This window comes from Columba livia, chromosome 5 (genome assembly GCF_036013475.1).
Source record: "Columba livia isolate bColLiv1 breed racing homer chromosome 5, bColLiv1.pat.W.v2, whole genome shotgun sequence".
NCBI lineage: Eukaryota > Metazoa > Chordata > Aves > Columbiformes > Columbidae > Columba > Columba livia.
This window is the reverse complement of record NC_088606.1, coordinates 22,437,184-22,459,902: the sequence shown is the minus strand read 5'-3', so window position 1 is coordinate 22,459,902 and position 22,719 is coordinate 22,437,184. Positions and strand designations below refer to the sequence as shown.

Sequence of the window (22,719 nt, the reverse complement as noted above, 5' to 3'; positions counted from 1 at the left end):
CCAGGCTGGATGGGGCTCTGAACAACCTGACCTAGTTGAAGATGTCCCTGCTCATTGCAAGGGGGTTGGACTAGATGACCTTTAAAGGTACCTTCCAACCCGAACTATTCTATGATTTTATGATTCTATGATTCTATGCTAGGTTATAGTGTTAGATTTCAATTACCTTTACTGGCTCTTCAGCCTCTATATTTAAGTATTTCCCTATTCATGAGGAAAAAATAGCTTAAACTTTGTGTTTTGTAACTCAACCTTTCTTCTTAAAGATTTCAATTTAGAATGTTGTTTTTCATTAAATGGGTATATACTAAAGGTAATTGCTGCATACTTAAGTAGCCTCATTTTTATTTCCAAACAAGTTCAAGTTTTCCATAGAACTACTCTATGACGCTTTCTTTAGATCCAGACAGATCACACTCACTGTCAAGAGCAAGAGAGAATTAGTCTTATTTTAACATGTGTCAGCAGCTCATTATCCATGTTCGGGTTTAAATTGCAATGAATTTAATCTGGGTGCTATCAGTGCTTTTACTTGAGTCTGCAGACTGTTTTGAGGTTCTATAAACATGTTATGGAAAATATAAAACATTTATTGATTTTGCAAATATATAAAAAAATCTGTATGAACCAGATTTGTGAAAAGTTGCCTTCTTAACTGACACTAACAGAATACACACTATTATTAGCTTTTTGTAAAATATCCTGTAAACAATGTCTGAGTAATTACAGTATTTTGTGAAAATTATGCTTTTTCTTTCCTTTTACAGTTAGATCAATAAGCTCTGTTTCTCAGTTCAAGAGAAGGCTGTTGTGTGCTTCTGAAGTGTAGCAGGTTAGAAATTTAATGTCAAAAGAAAACAACCTAATGAAATCTCACTGCAGTAGCAATTCAAGATTCAGTAGAGTGCAACACTTACAGAACCAGTAGGTTAAACCACTGTTGAAATCTCCTCCAAAACCAGAGTTTTTAAACTATGGTGCAAACCACTTTTTTGCTATTAAGTTGATCAAAACTAGTAATTTCCACAGACAAGGAAAAGATAAAAATGAGTTTCTACTGCCATATCACCCATGTCTTTTGTGTCTTTTATGTGTGTTATTTTCATTTAAGTGAACCTCTTCTTATCATCTACAAAAGAACTATTTGCAGTCCCTCTGCTTTTCTGTTGAGCAAGCTATGTGTGTAGTTTAAGTATGCTGAAGTAGTGCTTGTTTCTACTGGGAATGGGAATACCTTTTTGTTTTGTGCTTGTACAGTTCCCAGCACTCACTGGGATTTTGTGCCATGACGCAAGAAATCTAAATGTTCCAAACGTACAAGAAATGCTACTGATAGTCTATACGTACTAATTTTTTTGACCTATTGTATATCAACAGCAGGATTATGGAAGTAATACTATGCCTTTTCAAGCAAAATATGCAAGTGCATACAATAACATTCACAAGATTTGAAAGGAAATTTTTAAAGTACAGATTTTTGCAAAATGTCGTACTTCTGAAGCATTTAAATTGCAGCATGTAAATGAAATTATTTAAATTGTTACCTGAAAGACAACTGACATGATATTTTAATTTATTTAGTAAGTATAATAGTGTTTGGTACAAAAGTAATTAATTATTTTAAGAAAGCTCAAATCTGGTTTTTGCTTCAGAAATATTTAAACACTTTTACAAATGAAAACAACCCGCTGTTGTTTGGAAAATGAACTAATTGCAACAAAAATACTGTTTCAAAAAGTGTAGCCATTTTATATTTTTACCTACAGAGTATCTGGATATTGCCAAAGGTCAAGGAAACATCTTCCAGTTGTGAGAAATGTGGCCAATGAATAGGCTGCATGTCTGTATTTGTTATTTACATGTGATGTCTCATCATGGACTTAAGTTGACTTCTACTTTATTTGATGCACAAATAGCAGTTACACACTGGGTTTACAGGTACCATGTGTACTGTGAAGTGTATTAACAATTTCCTTCGAGGAATGTGAAGTGTATCTTAAACTGATATGAACTGAAAATCTTAAAAGTAGCTCCCAGTTTTGCTTAGAACTCACTTCATGGATATATTTGTAGGACTAGGAAACACATTTTCCCCTGAAAACAAGTTATTTAACTTATTTTTGGAGTTTTGCATGGGGGTTGTTTTTTTGTTTTGTTTTGTTTTTTTTAAGTTAAATATTTCACATAGTAATTTTTCATCTTTTCAACTGTGCCTTGAATAAGGAGAAAATATTTAAAACATCTTTAAAATGAGGACCATTGACCAATAGTCCTAATGTTTATACATAAAGGCAAACATCAATGGAGAAAATAATTTCTATCCTTCAAATCTTACACACAAAGGCCTTATGAAGATCTTACCACTATGCAAGGCAGTTGTGTATTATTTTTATGAAGACCAGTTTTAATGCAGCATAAGTTGAAATATGACTTGTCACCATTTGAAACCCCAGTATTTTCCTTTAAATCCTTTAAAATTGATTGGCTTTTGCTGCTTTTTCTGGGAGAATATTTTGTATTTGAAAAACAAATTTGGAAAAGTGAGCACAAGAGATTTCATGATGTGTTAAGTTCAGGATTTTACTGAATCACCTGTTTCAAATGCAGCTTTAAAAATAGCAGTTATCTCTTCTCTTTTCTTAGGATATATGACTGTGTCATTGCAAGCATATTATTTTAATTAAATTAAGCCTACCCATCTCTTAAACACCTTTAGGGATGGTGAGTCCCACCACTTCCCTGGGCAGTCTGTTTCAATTCTTTACAAGAGTTTCAGTGAAGAAGTTTTTTCTAATATCCAATCTAAACCTCCTCTGGCTAAACTTGAGGCCATTTCCTCCTGTTGTATCACTTCGTACTTCGGAGAATAAATGGAAACAAGAAACCCACCTCACTACAACCCCCTTTCACGTAATTGTAGAGAGCAATTAGGTCTCCCCTCATCCTTCTGTTCTCCAGGCTCTCCAGTTCCCTCAGCCCGCCCAGCCTTTATTATTTTTTTTGAAGGGGTGCTAGTAACATTTCTATGATGTAGCCCGGTGCTATTTTCACATCACTATGATCAAATTTGGTTGAAATTGGACAAAAAGGAGTCAGGGGAGGCAGATAAATAGACATGAAACCAGTACAGTCTTTAAGAATACACTGTTTACATGAGGTACAAGCTACCATTCTGTGTCTGCTCTAGGATACTAGCTGTAGGTAGGATATCGCTTTTGATAAATTCAAGGTAGCTCCCCCTTCAGGGGCAAGGTAGCCAGATTAATGTACGTTTACTTGATAATAAGATGTAATGAGTCAGCTGGTCTGTTTAGTTCCCCATGCTGTTGCCAGCTTTTGATGAAAGAGATATGGAAACCGTGTGATTTATTTTACACATATACAATGTGATATTTAGGACTAGCAAGGACATGTCAAATATTAATACTTATTGATAAAAATGGGGTTTGAACTGGAGAACGAGATACATAGGAACTTAAAAGTTTTATCTGTAATAACTTCATCACTGGCATCCACGTTTTTATATGCTTACTGAGTAGTTTAGAGCACTTTGAGTTCACAGAAGCTACAAGTAAAACTAAAGGAGATGTTGTCTCTACTTTATATTGAGCATAAATTAAATGGATTCAAAATATTTTCCCCAAAATCCTAGTCTTAAGATTTGTCTGAAATTCAGAGATATTCTGACTTCTATCATGACCTTTTCATAGACTTCAGTATTTCAGAATTAAGTACAGAGCCTCACAAGTACCTCTTCATAATAGCCTTGCAACGTAAGCACATAATTATTTCCCTGTTTTAATGATGAAGTACCAAGAGTCTAAAAGAACAGGAAGAACACTGACATGGTTCAACAGACGACTGAAAGAGGCTGTTAGGGCATCTTTCAGAAAATGGAAGTCATGCCCAAATGAGGAAATCTTTTGACACTTCAAGTAATACAGTACAAAAATATTTTGAAGAGAAACTTGTAATATCACAAAAACTCAGTACAGTCTTTAAAACACAAAAGAGGGTAATTCTGAAAAAAATCTGTCAAACTGAACTGTTAGTATGAAGCTTGTTGGAAACAAACTGAAAAATTGAAGAGAATTAACGTCCCTGAGCCACGTAATGCTTGTGTAAGAGTTCCAAAGGCATTCAAATATGAAATTGCTTCATTACCTACTCTGGTATGTAACTTACCATTTAAATCAGCCACAGTGACAGGGGCATGGAAGGTCACAAGTGTAGCATAATTGTTTAAAAGAAGTGCTTTAAGGAATACCTTAGGAACTAAATGCTGGTAGATCTGTCTTCTTTGGATGACTGGAAAAAGTAGGAAAGAATCAATCTGGTTTTGATAAAGTCCTTTAGGTCCCTCAGCTGATCCTCACAAGACTTGTGCTCCAGACCCGTCACCGGCTTCATTGCCCTTCTCTGAACTCTCTCCAGAACCTCAATATCTTTCTTGTAGTGAGGGGCACAAAACTGAACACAGGATTCAAGGTGAGGCCCCACTGGTGCCCCAAGGGGACCATGACTTCCCTCGTCCTGCTGGTCACACTATTTCTGACATAAGCCAGGATGCTGTTGGCCACCTTGGCCACCTGGGCACAGTGCTGGCTCATGTTCATCCAGCTGACAATCAACACCCCCATGTCCTTTTCCATCAGGCAGCTTTCCAGCCACTCTTCCCCGAGCCTGTAGTGCTGCCTGGGGTTCTTGTGGCCCAAGTGCAGGACCCAGTACTTAGCCTTGTTAAATCTCTTAAAATTGGCCCCAGTCGAATGATCCAGCCGGTCCAGATCCCTCACACCTAACTTGATGTCATCTGGAAACTTACTGAGGGCACATTCAATCTCGTTGTCCAGATCATTGGTAAAGGCATTAAACAGAAGTGGCCTCAATACTGTGCCCAGGGAACACCACTTGTGACTGACCACCAGCTGGATTTAACTCCATTCACCACAACTCTTTGGGCCTGGCCATCCAGCCAGATTTTTACTCAGTGAAGAGTACACCCGTCCAAGCTATGAGCTGCCAAGCCATCACAGCTATTTAGGATTAAATACTCCTGCCTTGTAGGTGTTTAAATGGCATGCTTTCTTCAGCTCTGACAGTTTGGAAATCTATTAAATGACATTAGCAACCTACTGTTTTGCTGTAAATGGAAGGTAACATTCTGTAGGGCTAGTGCTTCCTGTAAAGTCTTCAAGTTTTACTCAAATCCAGCAAGAAGCAATGGGTGATCACAAATTGAGTAAGCACAAGTTCCAGCATTGCGGATTAGTGTTTTCTGTTTGCTATAAATTAGCAAATAACCAATCTGAATTCTTGCCTGTCAGTCTGGTAGTGTCCATATGCACCTCAGTTTGTAGGAAAAGTATATGAAAGAACTTACTTTCAGTACAGAATTGTCCCAAATGCTGACCTGCACACTTTCATTTTGAAAGGGCCTGGTATTTCTATCATTTCTTATGACTGGGCAAGTTCTGACATATACTTTATGTTATTGTTTTGCACTGCTAGTTAACAGTAGGAAAGTAGCCATGTAGTCTTCTAGCGTATTCAGACGTGATTTCCTGCTTTTAGAGTTACTTTGCTGTGAGTCTTTTCCTCACTCCTGCCATGTTGGTTATACTAGCATTAGACACTAGGTGGTAATAGTCTTCTGATAAGCACAGCATGCATTTCACTATGTGAAATGCCTTTTTATAGCTATTTTTGCTCCACTGGAAGACTATGATGCATTTATTTCAGGATTGGGGAAAAAAAAAAGCAATATTTTTATGTTTGTTTAGTTTGTGTTGGGTTTAGTTGAAAATAAAAACCTAGAAGTTAATGTGTCGATAAGTGTTTACCTAAACATTATCTTAGCTGTTGTGATTATTTCTCCTATATAAAAGCTGGAAGGTCATTGCTTATCATAATTTTCTTAGAAAGTTGAAATTAATATGTAAAATGTCTTACTTTGTTTCACATATGATCAATTCTTTCCCCTGTCTTTGGGGATAACAGTTCATTTAAATACTTGTAGCTATTGTTGCCACAATTCAAATTATAAACCATGTCATTTTAATCTGAAATTCTTTGGGTGATCCCAATTTTTTATTATGTTTTGTTGACAGACATTTGAAAAATGTTTTAAAGTGAAGAGGCTAAGTATGTAAAATACATATTTACTTTCCTAATATATTTTACTGAAGTAACATCACAAATACTGCTGAAGAAGTTGTTAAATCATGTATATATGGTTAGACATATATATTTCTTAATGCAGAAAATGTGAAACAATTTTATTTGAGCAGACTTTTGGTTTCACTCAGATTTTTCACTATTAGCCTCCAGCTCCTGCTAAAAGATAATGTCCTCTCGGCATTTGCTTGGCCTTCTAGATGCTTTTTCCTTCCTTATTTAGGTCTTTGAAGCAGCTGCAGTGATTGCTGCAGACAGGCTACGAGTGAGCAAGAAGGGTTTCCTTACCTGCCACTTACAGGAGCATGAGGTCAGGTCGCTTGTTACTGACAATTTCTGTGAGTCTGAGGGAAGCAGTGGCCCATGAGAAGGGATAGTGGAACCATCAGGATTGAGTGAGTAGATTCAAAGTCCAAGAGACAGTAAAGGAGAAGAAAGAACCATCAAACCTTGTACTTATCCATGAGAAAAGACTTGTTTTCCAAATTTGTATGTTAGGTTGAGTTCTTTAGTAGGCTGTTGTGCACCGAAATGATCAAATGTGAAGAAAAAGAGTGAGACTCTCAAGCAAAATCTAATGTGTATGAGAAACGCTACTTTAAACTAAGTGCTATGTACTTTGTACAGCTCTCTTCCCAGGGCAGATTTGGGAAATCTAAAGTGACATGGTTGTTGAATTAATCTGACATTGAAATAAATAGTTTAAGTGAACAGTTTAATGAAATATAAGGAAATGTTGCCATTTGCATTACAACACATATTTTCTCATAGGGGGCCAGGGGGCATTTGATGAGTTTTCACTGCTTGATTAAATGAAGGAGGTTGAAAACCAGGGGTTTGGATTTGTTTTGAGGGATTCAGACATGCAAAATTTAAGAGTATTAAAATCATTCTGTGTTATTATATTATGCAGAGTAATCACGCAAGTTATCTGTAAGGGCACATGAAATGAGAGAGTGCCTGCTCCCCTAAGGTTATCTGATCAAGAACCTTGTCAAATGCGACACTAGGCGAAAGTGCATCAATAAACAAAACATACAGAGACACAGGCCTCACAGAAAAACAGTAACAACAAGAATTACAAAATAATAAGAATCCAGCCTGGTCAGTCACGTTAAATTATGGTCCATCAAGAAACTGGAGACATCACTTCAAAGTCAGGCCAACCTGGACATCACGACTGATAAGGGTGCAGTTCTAGGGTCCTGGATATTGTGGTGGCAGAGTGGGGGCGAACAGACCATGGTGAAACTATGCAAATTAATAAGGCACTGTGCAAGGGAAGGGAATTCAGGGGGAGCAAAGGAGGAATAGACAGAAAGGGATATAAAAGGGCTCAGTTATATGTGAAATGGAGCTGGACAATACATTTGACCGAGCCCTGCACCTGATCACTATAATCTGTCCTATCTTCCTACTAAATAGTCATAATATTATCTATTATGTGTAATCACAGCTGAGCTTTTATTAGGTTTTGCTGAGATACAGTGTTTAGGTATAATATGAAGGTCATATTTATGTATGGTACAAACCTTAATGAAAAGATAGTATAGATGAAATCAGAGGAGGGAGAACTAAGAAGTGAACACCCAAATGGTCCAGCCACTTCTGCCAAAATCTAGCAGAGGAACAAGTTTTGACTATCCCAGTTAAATCTACCTGATAATGTGCATCAGAGTCCTCCTCTTACTCTGCAGCCAAGTGTTTAGCTTCTTTATTTACCACTCTACTCTGTATGTGTTTTTCTGCTCTGAGATCTCAGGTAATAGACATGGCTGTTCAGCCTGATCCAGGCTTGGTTTATGGTACCAGAGAATAGTGGGGAGAAATCATGGTCAGTGTTGCTCAAAGGAGAAATGGCCTCTCCTGTCAGCCTCTCACGGATGACAGATAGGAAGGACGCCCTTCTTCTGCTGCCCTGTCTTGATGAACAGAATCTTGTGCTTGGGAAGCAAACAAACCCTCAAAAACCCCACAGGAATTCCACAGCAAATAGATTTAAGTTTTAATACTTCACTTATGTATACTTGTATTTCTAAGTTACTAAAAAAAAAAAAAGAGTTGTTTCTATGCAGGTATAAAATACATTAACGTCTATGTGGTCTTATATTTTTTTTTAAAAAAAAGAAGTGCTTTTTGTCATTAATGAAAATAACATCTAAATTTGAGAAACAGAGTCTTTGCTAAAGATTGTTTGTACTTGATTTTTGATCAAGAAACTCTTACATTCCAGGTTGATAGATGTTTGGGGCAGAGGAAGGCAAAAATGCAAAGTTCTGCACAAGTAATCTTATATGTTTCTTATCAGTTGTTCATGTTTCAGTTTCTTGATATATGCAATATAGAGTTCCAGAAACATACAGGCTAAACTTTAAGTGTAAATATCAAAGCAGAAAGAAAATTCTAAAAAATTCAAACTGACTTTCTGACTTATGAAACTAAGAAATGTAAACTAAATGTCATCCTATAAAACTTTAAACATTTTTCTAAAATATTTTCTTGCTACTTCTAAAACAACTAATTTAGCAAAAATGTGATTTATATGCTTTTGTATCTTTGCAAATAGTGTAGCATGTTTGTAATGAAAATGACCTCAGACTTTGGGTTCTTCTTTTTGAAAGATTTTATGGAATAAAGAACGAAGATTTTATCTGCATTTATTGGGGCTTTTGGTTGGAATGAAAAAATAAAGGTAAAAATAAGCAGTAGTGCTCAGTTTATCACAGAAATAATTTTTTCATTAAATACAGGATATTCCAAAAAGATGGACCCAATTTCAAAGCAGTATATTAGGTAAATTTGGTCCATCTTTTTGAAACACCCTGTTGCCTTTGCCTTAATATAGAAAGGCTATTAAGTGAGCTTATTAAGTATGTAAGTGCTTATAGTTACAGTTTTTCTCACTTGGAAAACTAATGCACATTTTTCCCCAGTAAAATTTTTTCCATTATTCCAAAAAAGCTTACTTTCTTTGTGAAGATACTGTGGCTGGCTGGATACTGGAATCACTTGCTAAATTTAAGATTGAAACAGGCAGATTTAACAAAATTTCCCATTCATGCAAGACAGGAAGAATCAGTCCATTAATATGAATTCTCAATTATATGTTCACACTGTATGTTATGGTTGGTGCCAGCAGCTGGCAGGCTGGAAGCTCTGACCTGTCTTGCCTTTCTTGTTTCCAAAACTTACTGTTTTCCCAGCCTGAAGAGTGTATTAACACAGTTGGTACGCTTGTGATCTTTATATGCAGTTAGACTGGGCTAAACTAAAGCTAATCTATTTAAATTATTCTCATTTTTAATCCACCATAGACTTTTCTGGTTGAGAATTTTCTCAGCCTGTCTTCTTCCCACTCCCAAGAATTAATATCCATCCCATAGCTTTCCACACACCACTGGTGGCTCTTGGTCCCCAGCCAGTAATTATCCACAGACTCACACTTGGGAAACAGGAATTGAAGCACTGCTATACTCCTGCAGAGTTTTGAATTGCTTTAGGAAGTGGCTTAAAGTCAGCCGTAATGTATCAGCCCACAGATTTTTAAAACTCGGAGGGAAGTGTAGCTTTGCAGGTGGTTGTGCGTAAAGGCTGGCTTCAACGGTTGGGCCTGGCCCCAGGCCTGCTGCGTTGACGCCATTTTATGGTCTGCATAGTCACTGGTTCTTGAACTCAGTCAGCAATCTGTTAAGACAGCAACTAGCTGAAGAACGGCAGCTAGCAAACACCAATTACTTCTATATACTATACACTATTGTTTAGCTTGTTGTTTATGTAGTAGGTGCATTACATGAACTTGGAGTCTTTTAGCTCTGCTGACAATCTCTGATACTGTTTTGCCTCACAACTAAGTTTTTGTCATGAAATGGGTTATTTCTTCTCATCTTCTGCCTAAGGTTTCTTTCTATTTATACGTCACTATCTCTCTTCTTTATGAGTCTGTTTATAAACACAGCCTGCACCCCATATAGTTTTTTGTCATATTTGCAGAATGTTGATGAATCTTTAAACTCCAGTAGATAGATAGGAAGAAATGTGATACTCCAACTTCCAGGCATTCAGTCATAATATGGCCTTTAAGGCTACATTTCTTCATTGTGTTTTTTCTTCATATATTAGGAGCCTTGTCTAGAAATGTATAAATGCAAAGTCATTGCATAATACAGCAACTTTGGTCTAACCAATTAATAAATATTATCAAGAATTTCTGGGCTTTTCTGATGCGATGTGTAAATTTCAAATATGTCAATACAAGACTAATGTGAGCTCACTTAGCCCATGGCTAGCTCATGAATGATGGCTCTGACTTCATTCATTACCTGACAAAAACAGAGAAGGATTGAATGTCTGACATAAGAGCAGTAGGTCAAGAAGAGACTTAGGACGGCATTTAAATTATTGCATTTCTGGTAGATGGGATTATGTGTAAGTGATAGGTTAAGTACTGGTTTCTGTAAAGACTGGTGATAGGAAGTAACTATTGTGTGAGTCAGGATTTTGTAGGTGAACAGACGGATCAGAGGGATATAAGAGGGATATAAGATAGTCAGAATAGTCAGAAGTGGCTTAAACTGTGTTTTTCTTGGCTTTTGAGTTTTAACAGTCTTAGGGAGAAGCCTTAGAACTGCTTTCTCCTCCTAATGCAGCCTAAGATATCGTTAGCCGCCTTTGCAGCAAGGGCACATTGCTGGCTCATGTTCAACTTGGTCTCCACCAGGACCTCTATAGATCCTTCCTGCAAAGCTGCTTTTCAGACAGTTGGCCCCCAGCACATACTGGTGCGTGAGGTTGTTCCTCCCCAGGTGCAGAACTCTGCATTTTCTCCTTGCTGAACTTTGTAAGGGTCCTGTTGGCCCATTTCTCCAGCCTGTCAAGCTCCCTCATTCACTTTGTTCTGCTTGAAGACTTGTTAAAACCTGTCCGAAACCAGAACTTCCTTATTCATCACTGTCAGCCTCCTCAAAGTCCTGGAAATACAGACAGATGTTGGAGCAAACCAGCAAGGTCAGCAGGCCATGCTGGACTAAGCAGCTATGTTTTACAAATATTTTGTCTAGGACTGTGATAATAGAAGGAAGCAGTAGTATGAAGTGGGCAAAGGATGGGAGAGCACTGGTATGGGTGTCAAGGTACTATGGGTGCATGGGACCAGCTGAAATTCCTTTGGCTTGGTGGGAGTTAGGTGGATTGAGGTCAGGAGAAACATCAATCTGCTGTTGGATAAACTTAAGTCTTTAAGTTCTCCTTGCTCATTCTTGTAACAAGTATATGGAGTAGGGGAGGTATACCTGAAAAGTAGACAAAGCCTTCTCCTGGGGTGGTAGGAGTGTACATTCTTTAAATTTATATTTTTACTCAAGATGGAAGCTTTAAGAATTTCTACAGATTTTTTTTATTTTCTGTATGCAAGTTCCAGAAGCCTGATACATCTTATGATGATAATATTTTTGTCTATAGAAATGAAATATAATTATTATAATCAGATACTTCACAGTATGAAACAGAATACAGAATTGGGAAATCAGCCTAATTTGTTTATTTGTTTGCTACTGAACTGTTCTTAAACAGCAGATATGGGAAAAGTTTATAATTTCTTCTTGATTGTACTTCAGACAATTTAATTACTATAATTCATGTCAATTTATTTCCAGATGTACTAGAAAACCAAAGATTACCTCATCCAGCAACGACAGGTGGTAACTGTAAGCTTAAGAGACATTTTAGGCTGATTTTCCAAAGCACTGGAAAACATTAGGAAACAATGGAAACATTGGGGAAAGGGACGATAAGAACAGAAATATTGGAGCAGAGCTGGAGTTGTGTAGGACTTTTTAATGTTAAATTGTACTTACTGAAGGATATTAAGTGCCAAACTTTTATTTCTATAGGAGGTTTATGGAGACTCATCTAAGAACAATTCCAAGTGACGCTTTTTCCAATCTCCCCAACATCTCTAGGATGTAAGTTTTGTTTCTGATATTATTCTTTTATCTCTTTTATTAAAAATCAGTTTCCTTCTCCAAAATTCTGTCTTTATCTGTAAAATCTTCTGAAATGAAAATACTATTAAACCTTTGCTACCTTACCACTTACATTTTAGAACTGCAGGTAATAACCCCATTGTTTGTAACCTGAACCAGCTACAGGAAGACATACTAGGCATTTTTGGATAAGAGGACACCTTTATGGAAGTAGATGTGATAAATAAGGCTATAAAACTTTTTTTTTTTTTTTTTTTTTTCCAGTTCACAAAATATGAGAAATGGTTTCATTCATAACAAATGAACATATTATGTTACTGGTCCTAGCTAAACATTTGTTTCCAGCTTCCAGCATGATTTGTAACTCATTTAATTGGAGATCCTGTGGCCTTTCTAGGCTAGGATGGACTTTCACCAAAACATTAGTATTTGAGCGATATGAGAAGGACTTCCATTGTGTCGTTTTCTTTGTATGTAAATATATACATGGATACAATCTGTAAATGTACAACCAGCAGCTTCTACCTATTTGCCTCACGTCAACACCTGTCCCATTGAAAGTGGCTACCCTTGCACTGCACTGCTTGTTGATGTCAGCAGTCTTGAGACAAAGTTGTCCCAACTTTATTTTTCCTTGTTGGTGACTGGCCCATAATCTGTCATCCTGTACTTGGCTATTTGATGCAGAGAACTTCTCTGCCATCTCCCAATTCACTCCCTAGAACCAGAGCGTCATGTAATTTAGAAGGAAGCTCAGGAGGCCTCTAGTCCACCACCTGCTCAAAGTTGGGCCAACTATAATGTCCAATTAGATTGTTCAGGGCTTTATCCAGTCTGGTGCTTAGCTTTGTCCGTGATCACTTTTAACTAAACAAAACACCTCATTCAGCAAGAGGCCCATTCAGCCTTTTATTATGAATGTAGCAATAGGAGCTCTTCTTGTTGTCTTTGACATTCTTTGCAAATCTCAACTCCAGCTGAGCTTTGGCTGAATGGCTGAGATGGACTACTATTTAAGAATTAATGAAACAGGACATTGGGGTACATGGAAGCCTGCCTACTTACATTTTATAATTTCATCCAGGTGTATTGAAATAATGACTTTCTAATATCCTTTTAAGTAATTGTTCTTTAATATCTGCAGCCTCATTTACCATCTCAGTTTAAACAGATAGAGAATGAAACACAGCTGGTAAGGAGAGGAGATGCTGAATTGTAACATGCCTTCAAAACGAGAATTTAAACACACTTCCCCTCTTCTGATGCAACAGCTTCCAGTTCTGATTCCTATGATTTTTATTTCTTACATATAACATGTTGTGTTATGTGTGCATTAGTCAGAGCCCAAAGGTTTTTGAAAACACTCTGAACACTTGGAATTAAATATTTATACACCATTAACACAGATTTCTGTTTGACCTTTCTGTCTCAGATGAAATTTTGATTGTGTTTGTGTGGTTATTAAATGTTTATCTAGATGACAGTAAAGAAAATAAAATGTCTCATTTCCCTGTCATCAATGATTACATGGTTTAATTAATGTACATGAATACATCTGCTTATGAAGCAGAAGGGTGGACATTAACGTGCAAAGAAAATAAGCAATTTCCTGTAACTCAACCAGCTCCAAGCCAGGCAGAATAGTAAAAATGTGACATGCAGTGTGGTGGGAGAAGATGTGGTTGCTGGAAGGGCAAGGGAGGGAGACGGAATCCCCAGTGCTGCTCTGCTGCCTCTTCTCAGATGTGAGAGGAAAGCACTTGCCTGCCTGAGGTAAGGTGACCCATTCTGATCACGGAGTACACAAAAAGTACTCGCTAATTCCTAGCCCGAACATGAGGATGCAATGTTTGTTCATTATCCATTTTTAATTTAATTTTCTGTCAAGCTGATTTATATATAACTGTTTGCTACATAGAACAATTTTTTTTTTTACTGTGTCATTGATAGAACCTATCTTTTGGTATGTTAAAATGTAGGCTCTGTTAAAACAGAATAATTAGTTTTCTCTTAAGACTGACATGTACTTAAAACTAAGGGATATTTTGAAAGAGAGAATTAGATAGTTTAACCCAAATATTAAAGTAATTTACTCTGAAAATCAGCACTAGTTAGTTGTATTGCAACTTTATTCACACTTCAAAGCCTTTAACAGTACTTCCAGTGTGACCATCCTCCTAATGATAGTGGAGAAACTCCATAGAGCTATTTTCTCATCATGTTCAGTAGATCACTAGCAGCAGAAATTCTGCTCATTCTAAATGGTGTGCAAATAAATATGTCTTAAGCTTGCTGTCTGGTTTTGCTTCTGAGCCACGTTACTCCTTACATCCTTCCACTGTATCACTGCAGTTATTTTTTTCCTCAGCAATATCAAAGCATAGGTGGCTCTGATCATCCATTTCCCTCTAGAGAAATTGCAACAGTTGTTGCAATGATGGCCCAAGAACCATCTTTGTTTCTTTCCTTCCTTTTTAATTCTTCAATATAGAGAAATATGCCAATTTGCCCAAAGGCTAGATCCCTCTAGAGAACTCCAAGGTGATCTTAAGTGAAGAAAAGGGAAGAACTATGATTCTGAAATATGAAATATGGATATTTGCTTTTTATTATTAATAGCACTCTTGTGAGGTTTTTTATTTATCTGTATTCTGCTGTACAGTGTGTGTCTACGGCATCAGTCAAAACCAAAATCCTGTTAAAAGTTCCTCCCTCAGACACTGTCCGTGTGTTTGGCAGTTGGATGAGGAAAAGAATGAAAGAAAAATTAAAGTGGCATGATGAGCCCTGGCCATGGCTTGACAAGGTCTGAGACTCATTTCTTTTTCTGTTTGCTGGTGTTTAGCTACATCTCCATAGATGAAACACTTCAGAGTCTGGAGGCCCATTCCTTCAACAGTTTAAGTAAAGTCACTCATATGTAAGTACTGTAATCAAATAAATGAATACTGTGACAAAATAATTTTGGAGATGTGTGGAAATAACATACCTGTTCATGTTTGAGTTGTCGTTCTTGTCTCTTTTGTAGCTAAATATTCCTTATCTCATTTCCTTTCTTCATAATGCGGAGTCAGTCTCTTGTTTGATTGTGTTTTTTTCCTTACATCTTTTCGGTTCCCTTGCTCTTCTGTGTCCTCCCACAGAAGTGTAAGGAAGTGGGAAAATATGTGGGACTACGTTATGAGCTTAAAGGCAAGCTGAAATGAGCTGGCAACTAGGAATTACTTCTGTCAAATTACTGAAGGTAAGTGTAAAACAGTAGTATAAGCACCAGAAATAAAATCGGAAGGGCCAAAACACAGAGAAAAATGGCACTTGCTGTAGCCATGAAGAATAACAAGTAATAATTCTGGAAATGCACCAGTAAAATGAAGAGTGTTTATCTGGTTATTAAATGGAACAGGAATGTTATGGACAAAGGCTTCTGGGAAGTGTTTTTATACATTTTTGTTCCGACTGGTCCTCCTCAAATGATGCACTAGGGCAGTTACCAAAGTGGTAAGATACCTGCACCCAGCTGCATCATCTCTCTTTAAGCATAGGTCGTATTTTTATGAACTTGTGCCTGGTAAGTGCTGAGCAACTTCTACAAACTAAGTATACTCATCACCCGCTGTATTTTAATGGACCAGCTCTAATTTTGGCTGTAATTAATGGCAAAATTCCCACTCTATGAAGATGAACATCAGGGCTAAGACTTTGTGAGGGTTTTTTTCCCCCAATTGTGTTAAATTAGTTTCACAATTGTTTCTTGTCCCTTCTTCCTGTCCTTACCTTTTTTAAGTATGTCTGTGAGACAAACTTAACATATTTACAACTTCAGAGCTGTCTCTCCCATATGATGGCATATTTATTTTTTCTGGATATAACTGAGTCTGATTAGCAGTCAACATCACTGTGTAGTTGTCTTACTAATAGAGCTGCAGCTTGGTAGTGTTACACTAAATAAAAAGCTTTCACAGTTAGGTCATTGTTTCTCAGGAAAACATTCCTGTGGAAGGAACCCCAGAAAAATCACTCTTTCTTTTCCTTTTCGCTGTGCCTCTGCTCACTCTCCTCTGATCTCTCCCTGTTGCCTTCTCCTCCTCACTCCAAAAGCTCTCTCCTCTTATGCAGCCACATGAAAAACCCTCTCAGCATTTGGGAACAGGGCCAAAGGTTATGGTTCAAGTGACTTGCCCTCGTGTATGCGACGTCATTTGGGCAGCTGGTGGGGCACCGCTCTCCATCTCTGCAGTGAGCTGGAGCCAAGGGCTGGGACTGCTCCACCAGCCTTCAGGCCAGGGCTGCACTTCTCCTCTTGGACAGCTCGTGGAGCCAGGTCGAGGGATACGGTGCTGCAGAAAGGAGAGGTGATTTTATGGAAATATCCAAGAAGCAACTGGAGAGTGGGACTGAAGAGATTGTTGGGTACTGTTGTATAGCTGCAGTGAATTTCAGGGCACTTGAGACAAGTGCAGGGCAGAAAAATCTTGTTAAAATCTGCACCCTGGAGGCAGGGAATAGACTGTTGGGAGCCCGAGCCAGTTTTCTAGTGCTGGAGGTACAAAGGCTTGACAGGTGCATGCAGATGAAATAACACGGATACTTTGGCTGTAGTAGATCAAAACATGGAAGTACATATACAAGTGAGAGAAGCCAAGGAAACTATGGGCAAAGTAAGTTTAAGAAGGTAGAGAGAGATCCCAACTTATTACAAAAAAAAAATTTAAAACATTCCAGAACTGCTGCCCTGGATATCTTTAGTCTTTGTAAGTATCTCAGCATAATGTGATTATATTAAGACACTATGGCCAGATTTGCAATTTCAAGATTCTGGTCTCAAACATATTCGAGAATATGTCAATAAGGCAAGTGAGGTATGAAATACATGTCTGGTAAATGAACTTGAGAAGCTGTTTACATATGTAAATATTTTTGCTTTTTTAAAATGTTGCCAAATGCATGTTGGATGTTAAGTAGCTCAGTAACTTTTCTAGAAGTTATCTGGTGAATTTATGTCTCACTAATGAATTCATTAGACTAAAACTTGAATAGTTCTTAGTATTAGTTTCATTTTTAGATTCATTTGGATTTGGAACTAAATATTTATATCTTTGTAATCAATCATAAAATCATAGTTATTTATAAGTATTGACACAGGATTTTATATCGAGTGACTTTCTCTACACATCTGTTCTTGATGTATTAAAGCTTTTTAAGTATTTTCTTTAAAAAGCATAACTGAGTTGTTGTTCATGGACAGTCAGGTTGTGGTTTGCTTGTGAACCTTGTACATTTTTAATTACTAGTCTGAGTGCCAGAAATAAAATTTAAAACATTGATTGTCTTTAAAGCACAAATGAGCAAATACTCGATTGGTTTACATACTTATAAAAGTAAAGCAGTTTGTAAAGTAACTTTAAATAATTTTGTAAATATTCCGCAAATAATTTCATCTTGCAGGTAGGTAACAGCCTCCATCTTTCTTGTGAGCATCTCTAAGTAATTTTAGCTGAGACTGCAAAGTAAAATATTTGTTCAGGGCACCTTTTGCCTCTCTGCATCAACGGTCAACAAAGATGACTATTAGCCATCTTAGAATTTTTATATCTCTAAAGCACTTCATTCCCTGAAGGACTCAGAATTATTACGTTGTTATTGGATGCCAAATTCAAGCACTGTGTGCTAAGACTAAACTGTATTTATAGAGTGTGTCAAATTTCCATTTCAAAAGTCACTTAAAATCATCTCTCATAGACAATTAGATACTTGGGAACCAGCCTACTAGACGTTTTTAAATATACACTTTGGCATTTTAGGCAGCTAAAACCACTAATAGTTTTCCAAGAGCTGCTTTTCAAAGGAACCTTAACTTTTTAAATCAGTAGGTTTCAACCTTTTCAATTTAACAATTCAGAAAACCTCACCAATAAAAATGTGAACCTTGTCTAACAAATCTACCAGTAATCAATTTGCTTTTCTTAATTTTTTTTTATCCTTTGGAAGTAATCTTTACACCACAGCAGTCTTTTGACTACAACTTGAAAATTATTATCCTATAACATTTAGGCACCTTTCAGTGTATTACATATGTCTAATGTAAAAGAAATTGTGAAATCCTGTGCATGTATTGACTGTCCTGTTAACTGATGAGATCAGACCTATTCAAATATCTTTTTGCCTTGTGGGCTTAACTTCATAGGCTCTAATATTGATGGAGCTATAAATATCCTTTAAATCTGTGATTTTAGGGGGAGGATTCCTTCCACTACCCTGAGATGAATGATGTTTGAGTGTGCAGAACAAGGACAGCAGCACAGTTCATGGATGGAACTGAATCTGGATTTTTCTCTTTTTCATGCATATGAAATTAGAAGCCACATATTCAGCCAATCAAGTGCAAGAGGCACATTTGACTGGACTAGAAGGGAAAACTGGATTTTTCTCCTAATTTTTCTCTTACGCATAGCATTCGCTTTGGTCAAATCACCTTTTAGCTATTTATACCTCTCTCATCTATGCTGACTAGAGACTTCTGAGCAACTGTCTGTCTGCTGTTGATTTCTGTAGAGCCGACCACAATGGGCCCTTTTGTTCCTTTGGAGCTTTAAGAAACCTCTCTAATACAAAGTGTAGGATGAAAATATAAATACAGTAAATATTTTAAAGCATATATATTTCCTAATTCCAGCATTTCAGCATCCAGCATTCAAGGAAATTGAACAGCAGGGACATAAACATTTCCCCAACATTCAGTTGACTCATATTGATTTCCTCACATTATTTAAGCTTTTCTCTGACTATTGTGCCAACTGTCTCACCTAGCAGTTTTAGATCTTGTTCCCAAATTAATTAGTTTTTCATTGGGCTTTGTTAAACAGCACATGCCCTCTTGTGGCCCAGTTAATAAACCAAAATCTGATAGAATCCCATTGCATTATTTTGTGCTTCCAATTTTAGTACCACCTGTAGATTTTGAATTCTTACTTTCAGTACCCTCATCCAAATCCTTTACACAGAACATTAGGAACAGCAACAAGTCAAAACCTGATGACTCTATGGTACTCCAATGGATTATCCATTTCCAGAGTGAAGGTTGATCTGAAGGCTGTCTTTCTCTGGAATACGTTTCATTCACAACAAAGGAATATCTGGCCAGGAAGCTCGTGAGTCCAGCATTTTAAATGTAGTCAGTGGTGGAAAAAACATGTCAGTTAAAGTTTATGGAGCAAATTCCACTGTGGGGAGTACCACAACTACCTAACTAATAAAATAATTTGGAGAAACAAGAGACTGACACTGAGACTTATTTTAAATACAGAAACAGTGCTGTTCAAAGTAGCTAACAGACATGAATATTGGAATACAGCTCTGTAACAGCAGTAGTATAGCTACTAATTTCATTAGTTTGGCATAACTGTTTAGTCAGTAAACAGTATCCAGGGTGGCTGAAGCCTTGTACCTGTATCTACTGTCTTAGGTCTCTTTTCACACTTTTATTTCTGAGACAACATGGCTGTGTTGATTTTATCCTGTAAGTCATTCCAGTGGCAGAGGTATCCGTAAACCCCCATTTCCTGCACCACACACAAACTGCACCACTATGTCATCTATACCTGTCGTCTTCATCAAATTTGTCTATATAAGTTGCAAGAAGTGCTTCCTTCAGCCACCTGCTCCACAGCTGGACTCAGGAGGAAGAATGACACCATTCCTTCTATATGGTTTCTATATTAAGGCTGAGAGTTGTTCCGGCAGAGTTTTAAGACCGGTTGTAAGGAATTAAATGTATGTTACATTTTGCAACAGTATAAAGCAGAGATACACTATTCTCTATACCCTTGGAGGTGGTTATATAGTGAATGGTGTGACCATTTCAAGACTCAGAATGGACTTAATTTAAGTCACCTGAGCCATCTTTTGGATCCACTGATGAGTTCTGTAAAAGAGACAGGAAAAATAGTACAAAATACTGTTAGAGACATGAAGGAAGTAATGAGAAAGGAGATAAAATAACCAAAACATATGGTTGTAAATTCATAGGATTATTCTACATCAATACTGAAATTTATGCTTAACTTTTCTTTTTACTCAACATTGCAGACACAAAACTCTCACCATGTTTGAAGAAGTAGCCATTACCACAGGCTGTTGCTTTGATCTTAGGCCCACGCAGACAAAGGAACCGCAATCAAATCTCAGGCGCTTCTTCCTCCCTTGCTTAACAAGCCAGTCTCCAGGACTGCACCCATCCAGAAGAATGATTGCACAGAATTCATTGCTGGCCAATACAAAAGCTCATTGGAGGAATTAGGTCCATGAAATACCATTTTAATATGGCAGATTTCCGTTATGATAATTAAGTATTAATGATCAATATGGTAACATTTCTCCTTTTTTTACAGTGAAATTCGAAATCTTAGAAACTTGGATTACATAGATCCAGATGCCTTTAAGAATCTCCCACTTTTGAAATACCTGTAAGTATTTAGTACCTGTAACAAGTTGGCACTTAAGCCAAATGTCTCTTCATACTATAGCAGGTTTTTTTTCTTTGTATTTCATTTTGGAACTGATTGTAATGTTTTGCCCTGTTGCTTTATTTCAATGTCAGAAAGCCAGCCAGGGTAGGGGTTGGAAATTTGACAACTTTTGCAAGAAAGGAAAACACGTTCACAAATTCAATAGTGATTTTGCTATTCTTCTTATCCATTAAGTGTCTGGAACACACTAATATTTTCTTGGAAAAATTCTACAGCTAGCTTTCTTCTTATGAATTGCTATCTTGCTATATTTTTGTAGGGAATAGTGGGAAGAAAAGACACAACAGAAATATACACATCTTTTATATTTAGTAGATATTTACACAGGGTTTTAAAGCATACCTGTCAGCTAATTGTGACAAGTTCATCTATAGGCACCTGATTTCACATGACCTTTATGGCAGAAAGAAATCCTGAAGAATTCTCTGTGTCCCCATGAAGTTTCTAAAGAGTGACACAGAGTAACCGAATAATGAAATTCCGAACTTATGGCACAGGAAAGAGAAACGAAAAAGATAATAACTTCTGTGATTTTAAGCAATGTTTGGAAGACTCTAGAAAAGGCTGTGTCTGTGCATGGTGGAGTAGCAGCAAGGAGGAAAGATTTTTTTCAGATTTTATTCTATAGATCTGAAAGTAATAAAAATAGTCAAAATAATTTCATTTCAGGAGAATAGTTTTAAAAATTGAGAACTATATTTTCCTAAGTTATTTCCACTCTACAGGAGTTCAGAAATAAGGGGCATTAACTGTATTCATGTTTGAAGACAGTTTGTCTTTTTAAAGCTATTTGAACAGCTCTTAGTCTCAGTGAAAGACAGAGGATTTGGGGGTCCAGACTATTGCCTGAAATAGTCTTCATCTCTCAAGTGAATCCAGCATTCTAGGTTTTTTTCTCCCTATGCACCTCACAGGCTGCTTCCCTCTGCGAATCTCCTTAGTTGTCTTACTGTTCTGTCTTCCCATCTTCTTCATTTGCTCTTGCATCCTTATATTTTGGACAGTTGATTATAAGTCATTTGATTGTCAATACAGAGGATAAAATAACTGTTCTGTACTGTTGAAGGCTTTAAATACATTTTGTTGTTGTTCAGTGATTCAGTACAAGTAATTCTTTCTGTTTCTCTTTCAGTGGTATTTTTAATACTGGACTCAAAACTTTTCCAGACCTCACAAAAATCTACTCATCTGATGTGAACTTTTTACTGCAAGTATCTATCCTCACAAATGGTCTGCCATCCTCAGACACCAAAAAAACCCTGTAACGGAGGTTTCTGTTTTAGAGAAAAATATCAAATAAGTCTAACAAAGCACTTTTCCTCAAGCTAAATTTCACTGATTGTTAGTACCAAATCTGGAAAATGTCAGGTTACCTAGCACTACAACTTTGACCTAGATGAGCGACATGGGGACACAAGCACATTTCTCTTGAATTAGCCAAAGCACAATACACAACTTCTCCAGGCCTTTTGCTTTTATTTTGTATTTGTAATGGCTGTGCACTACCTAAATTAGTCTGAGGTCAGAATAGTGTGACACACAGGACCTGATCTGACATACAGCCTGCTAACACAAAGTCATCCTGTCAACATTCTTCTAACAAATTTGGCTTGGCATGGTGACCTCAAATTACACATCTTCTGATACTGCTCTTCATTGAGCTCCTACATTGTTGAATCATAACCTCCACTGGCTATCTGCCTTCTTTCTTCTGACCTCACCCTGAGCACAGGAGACCCCAGAGCAGGAGAACTGGATAGGCTTGAGAGCAATTGTTTATCATTACACCTCAGTGTTGGCTGAGCTTACATTTTTAGGAAGATTTTGGTGAAGACTTATTTTATCCAAAATATGTTGCTTCATACAACTAATGTTTTAATAAAGGAAACAGAAAATTAGTTTAAAAAGCAAAATCCTAAAGCTGAGAAATAAAGTAGAGCTTTTAAGTCACTAGATCAGCACCCTGCTTTCATGACCACCTTAGTAGTGCGTCAGTTCAGACTGGCACAGCATGTGCCAGAAAGAGGACTACCATT

At 37.1% G+C, this 22,719-nt stretch overlaps 1 protein-coding gene across 1 annotated transcript in view; it reads left to right on the top strand.

Moving 5' to 3' along the window:
* Positions 1-22,719, top strand: part of TSHR (thyroid stimulating hormone receptor) — a 61,080-nt gene that overhangs the window by 15,067 nt on the left and 23,294 nt on the right. Inside the window, exons 2-5 of the mRNA XM_005502377.3 lie at positions 12,066-12,137; positions 15,004-15,078; positions 20,546-20,620; positions 21,816-21,890. Of these exons, the coding sequence (XP_005502434.2) occupies positions 12,066-12,137; positions 15,004-15,078; positions 20,546-20,620; positions 21,816-21,890 (297 nt within the window). The remainder of the gene's footprint in view (positions 1-12,065; positions 12,138-15,003; positions 15,079-20,545; positions 20,621-21,815; positions 21,891-22,719) is intronic.